Source organism: Egretta garzetta, unplaced genomic scaffold (assembly GCF_000687185.1).
Source record: "Egretta garzetta isolate BGI_Z169 unplaced genomic scaffold, ASM68718v1 scaffold163, whole genome shotgun sequence".
NCBI lineage: Eukaryota > Metazoa > Chordata > Aves > Pelecaniformes > Ardeidae > Egretta > Egretta garzetta.
In genome coordinates, this window is record NW_009259308.1 from 590,118 (window position 1) to 601,548 (window position 11,431).

An 11,431-nucleotide genomic window follows, 5' to 3' on the forward strand; every position below is an offset into this window, starting at 1 on the left:
AATGGGGGAAGAAACAGGGTTTTAGTTCACGCTTGACACTGTATCCCAAAAGATGAATCTCTCTAAATCAGAGGTATTTTACATGACATAGGAAAACAGACAAAGCTTTGAGCAACGTCAACAGCAGCTTTACTTGCATGAGAACAGTTGGAAGAGCCAAAGTGATTTAGGTATGGTACTTTTTGATTGAAAGCCAGTTATGCAAGTACCCATCTTCTGAGACCAACTCCCTGTGTGAAAGCAGGGAAATCATCAAATGAAAAGCTTGTTGGTTTGCTAACAACAGAAGTCTTTTTTGCAACTACACATTTTCTCGTAACACAAATGCTTTTTTTTTTTTTTTATCACAGCTTGGCATTTTAAATAAATATCTATCTTTCCTTCATCAGCAATAGTACCAGCCAGATAACAGATTTTAGTTGTCACTGATGGGAAAAGATGTTATTCTGTAAGACTCGCTGTATTGATTGGTTGCCAGCATCCCTTCATCCCACACCAACTGGATTCTGCTTAGAGCTGGCAGATTTCCAAAGTACTGCAAGATATGTCTTAACTGCTACCAAACTGAGTTGCAACCTTCAGGCTTTGTCCTCTTCTCCTCCCGCCCTTTTCCTCCTGTCCTTTTCCCCTAGCATTTGTTACATGCAGAGGTGAGTGATTAAGAGAAAAAAGGTCAATGCTATTTTCTACCAATGCACAGAAAATATAAAGGTGATTAAAAAATCTTTTTTTTTTTTCTCTTTTTAAACAGGAGAGTCACCTGTAAAGTGGCATTTTAGGCCATAGTGGAAACTAGAGCCTTCCTCCTGAACAGGCTTGTTTACATACTTAATTTTGTTCACTGCGAATAGTTACTTTTTCTCAGGTAAAATGCTAAGGGTTTGTCAAATCAAGCCCACGTAAGTCATTGCAGGACTGGGCATAAGGTAGTTCCTGGGTCTAGCATGGATGTTATGTAAAGCATAGGAACGAGAGGTTCGATGGGAATATGATGCTTAAGTTTTTACGTGAAGTAAGTGTTGGACATGTCATAACCACCCCACGGTGATGCATCTCTGCCTGTTCTGTGTAAAGTCGGTAAAGTTGTGTGGATCTACACAGGACTCTGCTATGTGAGGAAAAAGTCACTTTCTAACTGATGGGGCTGTAAACTTCTTGCATTGAAAGTTGATAAGTTATATTTGAGACACCTGAGCTGATGCTGATTTTGGGGTGTGTGTGTCTCTTTCTGCTGTACATCTAGCATTTTAGGAGTGGGAGGGGATAAGCTTGCTCCCTTTTCTTAATGGGAAAAATGTCTTTGACAGCTGAAAAGCTATTGCTTAGTTGCTTGAATTAGGATATCACAAGAATGAGAGAATGGAGGCTAGGCAACTGAAAAAGGCATCTTGAGGTGATGTGTGAAGCATCCATTTATTTATTTACTTATTGTAACCACCTACTTAACATCACTGAGCAGTATGAATACTTTTGTAAGTGTTGGGGGTTTTTTTAAATCTTTCAATTTGAGCACAAAAGTTGAAAACTGTACCTTTTCTTGAAATCCTAAGGAATGTTCTCCAACCAGGCTAGAAAGATGAGCATTACTATTTCTGATTTATTTTCTCCAGGCTGCTACACCATTGGGTTGGTTACACCTGTGCTGGGCTTCTGAAGCCTTATCAGGTGTGGGATATAGCAATCTGCTCCCACCAAGCATGGCACAAGGAGGAAACTGAATCTTGGGAGGGAGGCTGTTGGGTTTGGTACATCTGAGATTCAACAAAAGCCTGGGTAAAATGCCTGATCCAGCAGTAAATTATTTTCCCAGTTGGTGGCTCCTTCTGAAGTCTTTATCTACAGATGGGTGAGTAGCAGCAGAGAGATGCCTGAAATGTGAATTTACTTTGAAAGTCTTGATTCCTGGGCTGTTTGATTTTGTTGGTGTGCTTACTGTGGGACCCAGGGCACGTGATCATATGAAGACTTTTTACAGGATGGAGCAATCCTGGTGAGGTACTTAGATAGCTTTACTGACTCTCAGTTCATCAACGCAGTGCTCTCTTCTGTAGTTAAATGTATTTCTTGGAGCCCTTCTGCCACTGAGGCATCGTGCTTATGTATGAAGGGGCAGAGAGGCAGTTTGAAACCTAGCATGTACTTTCCCAGAGTTTGTATTTGTTTGATAAGGTCTGATTCTCTCAGCTTCTGCCCCTTGCTCTGTGAAGCCTTGGGACTAGTGTGTGTGAACGGACAGATTTGTGTAAGAGCTTGACATGAGTCTGGGCAACAGAATTTGGAACCAGATTTCGATCTATATTTTGAAGTTCCCCTTATTCTCCTCTACAAATTTGGAGCTGATCAGCCTTTTATAGAGGTTTTCCTCTAGGAGTGGAGCCGGGGGGTGATTCTCTGGAGCTGGAATTTGGGGGGAGAGACTATGATGAAGCTCTGCCAATTTGACCAGCTGAGGAACTGGATCTCTATAGCAAATTAAATTATATCAAAATCAGTGGGATTTTAATTTCAAATTCCATCTGGGGGGCCATCTGTAGTAAATATGTTGCATATTTGGCCACCGGATAGATAAATAAATCCATTTCAAATGCACAAAATGGAAAGAGATGAACTGTAAAAAAACAGTTCATTTGCCTCTGACAATGTAGCTAGTGAACTAAAAAGTATATCTATACATACATATCAGCTCTCAACGGTGCACTGGAGTAAGCACAATACATAGGGTGTCACTGTAGGGTGGCAGCCATTTCATTTTTTTCATGATGCCTTTAGGATTGGCACAGCAGGAACCTGCTGCTTCCTATTTAATTAAGTGGAAAAGCTGTGAGTAAATTACTGCTAGTTCAACAACGTTGTGGACAGAATCGGCAACTGCCAACATATGCGATAGTGCATATGCTGCACCTGATTAAGTTAAGCAGAATCTAGAGCTTAACCTGCTGTTTCGCTAGAGACAAACCAAAATTAATTAATCAGTCTGTTATTAACCACTTCTCTGCTACCTTAGTTGTGCAATACGGGATTGCCTTTTCAAAGTCTTACTGATCTTCTGGATGGGTTTCTCTGTGGAGCACAGCCGAGCTGAAATCAAACCTTACACACTGAAGGGTGGCAAGGCATTGAAGTTCAGCCAAGATCATGCAAAAAGAGGGCAAGAAATACAGGAGGGTGGGCAAACCAACCTACCCTATGACGTTTCCTCTGGGATCATCAAAGTGAGGTACAGAAAGCTGCAAGTTTGAAGAGACTTTAGCCCCAGAGGGCCAGGTTTGCTGCTGCCACTTTGTCCCTCCTTCCCATCCTCGAAGACAGGGAGCAGCAACGCAGCTGTGCAGTGCCTGGTTTCCTTGCCCCCTGTTGTCCACGATTACAGTAGCTGACAGCCTATAAATTTCTAGGCATCATGTTAAATTGGCCAAATCTTAACCAACTTTCTGTAACAAGTCAGCTCTGTATTAGATTTCCTTACCTAACCTGGGAGGGCACTATTAGCATGGAGAAAGGTTGTATTCTTCTTCCTAGGTATTTCTGTGCTGTCAATGAAATACCTAGATCTGGTTAGATCCAAAAGAACTGGTGAGGTTTTTTAGGCTGTTGGGGGGTTTTAGAACTTGCAAGAAAAGGACAGTAGAAAGCAAAAATGATGCATACTAATTTGCTCAAACACAAACTTACCTTGCTTTCCAAAAACTGCCATGCTAAAACTGACTTTCTTTTTTCAAACATATCGTCTAGGCTTCGAGCTGAATTTCTGCATAGAAATCACGTCATATTAAGAAGTTGCCAAAAATTAATTGTATTTTCTTTAAATAGGACCATTTCAGTTGTCTTCAAGAGTGTTAAATTGTCTGCAAAATGGGATTTAGGTATGCTCCTTTTGAGAAGACTATTTTGCACTTTTATTAAAATACAATAGAAGTCGCTGATCAGTATGTATAGCTTTTTCAGTAGATAAAATATGTCCTGGATATTATCCAAGAGAGCACCATGGATATAATTCTGTTTACAATAACTTATTTTGATTAAAATTTGGTTTTAATCCGTTTTCCTGAAATCTTGCATCTGATTTTTCATTTTATTAGGCACTAGAAATTCAAGCCAAGATAAAAAAAGTCTATAGGAAAACAAGTTTTGCTAAACCCAGTGTTCATGACACATTTGTTTCCCTTGTTTTACCCAAAAGGATTTTCAGGAATTGATGTCTTGGGTCTGACAATGCCTAGTTATTTCCGAAATCCAAATTGTGCTTAAAGCAAAAATGATAGAAAAAGTAGTGCTGTGTATAAAAGGCCAAAGAATTGCAGACTGTTTTGGTTTGTGTTTAATCAATTTAATAGTTTCAGCCTTGCATGTGTGCATTTACCAACAAACTAGTAATAATTCATCGGGTATAAATGACATCAGCCAATGATACAGTAAGGGTATTGCAAGCAAAGATAAAGGGATATTGAGCAATAAGTATGGAAAAGCATGTACAGAGGAGCTTTAGCACTACATTTTTGCCTTGCCTCATGTCTATAAATATAATTTTATGTATTTGTTAATTTTTCAGTTATCCAAAGTGGATTTTGCATTACAAACAGCTGCACAAATGCCAGCAAAATCTAGGCCCAATATCTGTTTATATACAATATTATGTGTATTCACGCTACATTTTGATCTGGTTGTGTGCGTATCAACTGTAAACATTGAAGGGTTTGCCTAAGGGTAGTTTTGCTAATCACTTTTCCTTGAAAATGGCTTTTCCTGGTTGTGTCCCATGAGCCATCTCCCTTTCGTTCTTCTTGCATTGTAATGTAAATAGAATAGTCGGACTCGTTGGTATAGTGGTGGTGTGCAATGGCTGTTTACGGTGACAAAGGAGGTCATACGTACAGTTTAGCAGGGACAGGACTGCATTAGCACTCGCTGGATGGGTTCGTTGCTTTCCCTTGCAGCCCAGATCCGCAGAGTGCCAGGCCCCGAGCAGCAGCTGCTGATCTGAACTGGTACCAGGTGGATCTGGACTGGTGTTTCCTGGGGTGAAGCAGCATGTCCTCGCCTTGTTTCTCCAAATTGTGTGTGCACAGGTTAACTGATTGCACTGGATATATTGGCTGTGTTTTGTGTATTTCCTTATATCTTCATTCTTATGCTTGGAAACAAACTAGGCAATCCTTTATGCTGATTCAACTGCAGAATCACACCGGGGAAGAGACTATTTGAGTTATTCTGATTTTCCATAACAGGATCTGGCATGAAAAGAATCCCTTTCATCCTTGTCCCACAGTATTTAAATTATGCTGGTATAGTTAGGTATCTAAGGTGGTGTAGTGACGTTGCTATGAAAAATACTGAAATTAAGGACCATGTGGAAATGTTAAAATTTTTATTTTGTAGCTATATTGCAAACTTGTTGTAATGTTGGATAGAATAATGATTTTTCTAGCTATAATTATTCTGTTAGATTAGCTATAATGCTTGTTTTAGCACAAAATCCAAGGTAGAGTAGGCCTTAGAAAAACCTGAACCAGAAACGTCGAGGCCTGACCTTGCTCATGTGATCCATGGGCTCTAAAATTCACAAGAGCTTTGCTGTTCACACCCTAGTAGAAACTGTTGGCAGTATTTAACATGAACAAAAAGATCCACATGCTACGTCAGCAGCTATTTGAACTTTTTGCCCTTGATCTGCTATACCTGGGAATAAAATTTAGAAATGCTGGAGGTTTTTCATGGGATTGCATGGAGCTGCTGAGGCTGGAAGGGGCCTCTGAGGTCTGCTCCAACCCCCTGCTCAGAGCAGACTCAGCAAGGACCATATCCAGTGGGTTTTGAATGTCTTGGGATAGAGTCTCCACAGCTTCTCTGGGCAGCCTGTTCCTGAGTTTGACCTCCCTCACAGTTATAGAGTTGTTTTCTTATGTTTAAATTTATGCTATTGTCTCTTGCCTTTTCAGTGGATACCACTGGAAAGGGTCTGGCTCTGTCATCTTTACCCCCCTCCCATCCTTTTTTTTTTTTTTTTTTCCCCAGATTTTTATGTATGAGAAATTTTTATTTTCCTTCATAATTTTTTAAAAAGACAAAATAAATTTGGCTTTAAAAGTAATAGGGAAGAAAGTCATACTGATGAAATATTTTCACTCTAAATATTTTTACTGATAGCTGTTTTTCTGTGGCTGCTGAATAACTCCTACCTCAACACTAATACGCTGGTAGGTGTAGGCAGTGGTTTAAGTCAAGTTTCTGACTCGGAGGTGCCTGGAAGGTACTTTATCTGTAAGAAGCCCTGTGCTTATCACAAGCACTCTGCGTGGGGCTGAGGTAATGACAAGTGAGTGTGTTTTTTGCAGAGTAGAGTAAATGTACCTGTAACCATGTCTAGATTCTCCAAGGCACTCGTCTTCAGTCATTACTTTTATGTTAGAATGATACTTCTCAGTTTTTGAGTTTCTTAATTTATGAAACCTCTTTTTAAATGGCTGTTTTAGAAAAAGCCAATCTGACTTTTCTGGTTTTAAAAACGAAAGCAAACCAAATGAAAACAGAAAAATCAAAACTAAAAGTAAAGGGTGATCAACATCAAGCTATCACAGCTGGAGGCCTGATTCTGCAGCCTGTGTTCAGACCAAACCCCCGCTCCCTCCATTGGGGGCTGTGCCTTTCCAGGTCATACGCTCGCTTTCTTGCTTCTTGCTCTGCGGAGCAGCGCGTTTCCTCTGCCCTGCGTGAGAAGGGAAGAACCATCCCACTGAGAGCACCTCGTTTGGCTATATAACGGTTGAATTACTTAATTATTCCTTGCTTTCAGACTGGGAGCAGCAACCCCAAACACCTTTTTGTGAGCCTTCTCTTTCATGAAGATGGGAGATATTAATTTTTTTCTTGGGTTTTTGTTGTTGTTTTTTTCTCTTTTGTTGCTTCTGCAAGGCACAGGCAGTGGCTGGATGCTCAGGGGAGGGGTATTGCCTTCCTACTTATTTTTTGTGTGCCGTTGTACAAATTAATGTCACACTAATAATTAAGGAACACACAGCAATGCTGATTTCTGTGTAGAAGGGATACAGGAACTACACACCATTTTTTGTTTAGTTTCTATTTATCCAAGGAAAACAGAATATATTCCTTCATCACATTCTTGCAGCACATGACATCACCTTCATGCATTTTAGTTGAGTCCTGCAGGACGAGGTTGTTTCCTGCTGCTGATTTCTAAATCAAGATAACTCCATGAAACAGTATTAATGTTTCACTGCTAGTGCAGGTCAGTGACTCATGTAGTTGATACCTACACTCAGGAGAATAAGGTCATTGTATTTTGCATTAAATCACTGGGAGAGTTGAATGCAGAAAATGAGGGAAATAGATAATGGAAAGACTGCCAGGAGAACTATTTCTTTGACTGGAGTTATTCTGGCAGATAGCCTCATTTTTATATTTGTCATTATTACTTTTTTGCTTATATTTAACTAGAATAAAAATATATGAATTTATCGTTATTGGATATCTACGCATGCTTTGCTCTGGGCATTTAGGCATTCAGCAAAAAGACATTTATTTTAAATTGGACACTTAATCACTTGCTGATTGCTTGTACCAGGTAATAAGACTTACAGGAATGACCTATCATGGTACTGACAGTTCTTGTGATTGTACCATGACTTTCATTACTGTCATTGTGCTGAAGTCTCCCTTTGTTTTCATATAATTTTTTTTGAAGCCCAGCTGAGATTAGAAGGGAAGATTTCATAAATAAAGAGGAACACTGAAAAATTTTTACAAGACCTATAAAGAGAAATAGAGAGTTTGGAGTCTGGTCCTCCAGAGCTGGCAGCCAGAGGCTTCTAGTTTAAATACCAAAAGAAGGCTGTAATGAAATTATTGGCATTGAGATAAAGCAAGAATAAATCTAGATGACAGGATGAATATAACAAAGAAAACCTTGTTTAATATAAAAAGGCATGTGCGCGTGCACAAACACAAGCACACGGAATTTTAAGCAAACTCTGGATGTTCAGGTTTGGTTAAACGCCTGGCTGCAGTCAAGGCACAGCACTAATGCAAGTGAGAAGAAAGAATAGGAGCAGCACAGCTGCGATGTATACAGATGAAATAATGTTGTTTTGCTGTGAGCCACTGTAATTCTGAAGAGCTTACAGCAGAAAACTACAGTAAAGCCAGGCCAGCTACTCACTTTTTTTGGCTTCCTCCAGTTTGTCCTTGGCACGTTTTTCTGCCTGCAGAAGCTGCTGGATTCCCTGAGACTGGCTGGTCATGCTGATTGCTGAGGCTGGCTCACATCTGCAGGGACTGGAGCTCAGAGGGAGTTTTATACAGCCGCCAGGTTCTTCCTTGTGCTTTTTGTTCTGTCTGTTATTACAACAGCCTTCCAGATTGCGTCAAGCCAGCCGGCTCTGCCTGGATTGCTGCTGGGCAAAAAGGCCTGCTAGTGTAATCAGAAAAACACAGCAGCCAGGTTGAAAGGAATGTTCTCCCCTCCTCAGGGTCACTGAAAAGCTGAAGTGTCCGATTAACACATTGGGAAAAGAAAAGAGCACTCCAAATGGCTTGTAGTTTAATGGGATTTTTTTTTTTTAACCTTCTATTGCTGAAGCAGAATATTTTCAGAGGAACTGAGGGGGGAAAAAAAAAACAACCAAACCCCATGTTTCTTGGAATTTCCTTTTTATAACACTCCCTATGAATGTGAAGAATCAGACTCAGTCAATGAATAGTTTTGGTTGAACATGGTGAACTAACTGGTTGTAGACTTCCATTTGGTGTTACTTCTTAACATTATTTGTTAGAGTTTTTTCACTTTAAAAAAAAAATCTTCATTGGAAATTAATTAATTAGGGACTAAAGTTTAAAAAAAGCATGTGGTGGTTGTGGTGTGCTCTGTGTTTTAACCTGCCATGAGGGAGATGAGTGCTGTGGTGGGAAGCTGTGGGATGAGCTCTCAGATACAGAATGGGAAGGTATGACTGGTGGTCTAGGTCTTACTTTCACGTCCTACTAGTATGCACAACAGTCAAATGAACGTGTGAGCGTGGCTGTAGCTGCATGTCCCGTTCCCTACGGTAGGCAAGGGCGTCACGTGAGCTACTGCACAAATGAGCAGTGCATTCGTATTTTGAAGCCTTATAAAAAACCATGATAAATCCCACTGTCAAAGGTGCTTCAGATATTTTGCAAGAAGGGGTCATGTCGAAATACATAATTAAAATAGATTTTTTTTTTTTTTAATACCTCATAGCATGGATCAAGCTTATCAATTGCAGGTTATTCTGACAGTTGTGTCAGGACCAGAGATCACCTTTTGATGTAAATGTGTTTTTTAGGTGACAATTATATAAAAAAATATATATTTATACAGAAATCATATATGTATATATTATCAAAAAAAAGGTATGTATAAAAATTACTTGGTGCTCGCTGCTAATGGCCCTTGCTGTAGGGCCCTTCCTTTTCTGATGTTTCCTAGGGCAGCTGTGCTTGCTCAATGCAAGGCCATTACTTGGTCCTTATGAGGAAATGTGTACTGTTGTTATGAAGTCACATAACCCTGCTCCCAAATAGCTGCAGGTTTGTGGGAAAATGGAGGGAGAAGCCTCTTGCCTATTACTGTCTTCAGCTTTGCTCTGAATGACAGCAGCACTGAGATTTTGGAAAGAAAACTGGTTTGTTTTCTGGTTTGTGATATCGTGGAGTCAAATTCCACCCAGGCTCCCTCTCGGGGAAATGCCTATTTCTTATGGTGAAACTAGTCACCAAGTTTCTTCCTTTATCCAGAAACGGTGCAAGATGCCTCCTCACCTCCAGCACTGAAATTAGAGATCTGCGCTAGCTGCAAGAGAGCAGACATGTTACTATTTTTAGAAGATTTTAATGTATAGCTTTGAAGTTTATTTTATTCAGACATATAAGAGGAAGTGATGATCAATTGTGCAGAAAATGTGGGAACTGTAGGGTTAGAAGCCTGTTGTGCCACTGGGGCTCAGCTCCAAATGATCTGACTGGCAAAGAAAAGCAGAAGTGGAAAATGAAAGTAAAAAATGAAGAGATTTGGTTTACTTGGGGCAGGAACCTTGGGCTCAGAACTTTAAAGCAGTAGTTACTTAAAAATTAAATAGGAAGTGGAAATGTCAGGCTTGTCTTGGACATCAAAAGTATATTCCAGGCAAAGGGTCTTGTCAAGAAAATCTCACTGCTACAAGAAGTGTTACAAAACTGCTAGCAAAGGAAACTGTTTCAGAGTTTCTGGACTTGGCTGAAAGCATCACGGGTCAGACCCTTTGATTTTTCAGAGCAGTTCTCAATGCTGTAATTATGTTACATGGGCCTCAGTAATGATCTGAATTTTGATATTTACAATCTGTTAATTTTAATATTTCACAGTAAAACAGTTCTATATAATGAATTTTTATGGGAAAAAATCCACCCTTGAACAGATTACAAAGTTCTTCCGTTGTTAAAAAATTCATATGTTTCTTAAGCAGATCTCACAGTTCACATATTTCATTTTTTTTTTCCTGAATCAAAAAAATCTCGGGTTATAATTTTCCCTGTAGTTAGTTCATGTACAGTGTGGTGGCATGCCATGCTGGCACTCCTGATGGCATCAGGCAGGTACTAGTATGCCTCTGCAGGGGAGAAGATGATCATGTATTTTGGCTGGTGCTTATAGTCAATTTTGTTCGACTCCACACCAAGTCCTGCCACTTAGAACTATTTTCAAAGCTTGTCTGATGATGACAGTGATGATCTCAGACTATGTTGACATGGCACCTCAGTGTATCTCACTTCATGGATAATTCATTAAAATAAAGTAGGTTAAGCCACCAACTGACCAAACAGGCTCCTACTTCATCACACAAGCTAATAAGAAAATTCTCTGTGTCGTAGTTGCTGGTTTTCTTTCCAAGTCAGCTCCAGACTCATTAGAGAAGAGAAGGCGATGTGGTGACTGGTGATGGGGGCAGGGAGGGAAGAGAGAAGGTGTTACCAGAGGGAGAGAGGGAAGAGAAACATTTGGTGGGAGTTTGTTTTGTTTTGTTTTTAAAAACTCCTCCCTGTTCTTCTCAACACTTCATCCAGCTGTCTTGGTCGCCAGAATTTCCTGAGCCTTTTCTGGTTATCCCCACTGACAAGAAAGGGAAAAATGGGATCAGTTCTAGCATTCTTGCTCCCCCAAAGCAAAGCCGTGGGGCAAGGTAATGAAGAGTCCTACATGGGATGAGAGATCCTGCTGATCTCCCCCTGCTCATCCACAACTTAATCAGCAGAAACACTCTAAATCAGGTGTTTCTAGTTTATCATAGAATTATAGAATGTTTTGGGTTGGAAGGGACCCCTAGAGGTCATCTAGTCCAACCCCCCTGCAGTGAGCAGGGACACCGCTAACTAGATCAGGTTGCTCAGAGCCCCGTCCAACCTGGCCTTGAATGTTTCC

At 40.2% G+C, this 11,431-nt stretch overlaps 1 protein-coding gene across 1 annotated transcript in view; it reads right to left on the reverse strand.

Moving 5' to 3' along the window:
* ATP6V1G3 (ATPase H+ transporting V1 subunit G3) overlaps positions 1-8,289 on the reverse strand; it is an 11,725-nt gene extending 3,436 nt beyond the window's left edge. Inside the window, exons 1-2 of the mRNA XM_009636191.2 lie at positions 8,174-8,289; positions 577-612 (exon numbers count right to left, since the gene is read on the reverse strand). Coding sequence (XP_009634486.1) covers positions 577-612; positions 8,174-8,255 — 118 coding nt within the window. The 5' untranslated portion in view covers positions 8,256-8,289. The remainder of the gene's footprint in view (positions 1-576; positions 613-8,173) is intronic.
* Positions 8,290-11,431: the final 3,142 nt, after the last annotated feature.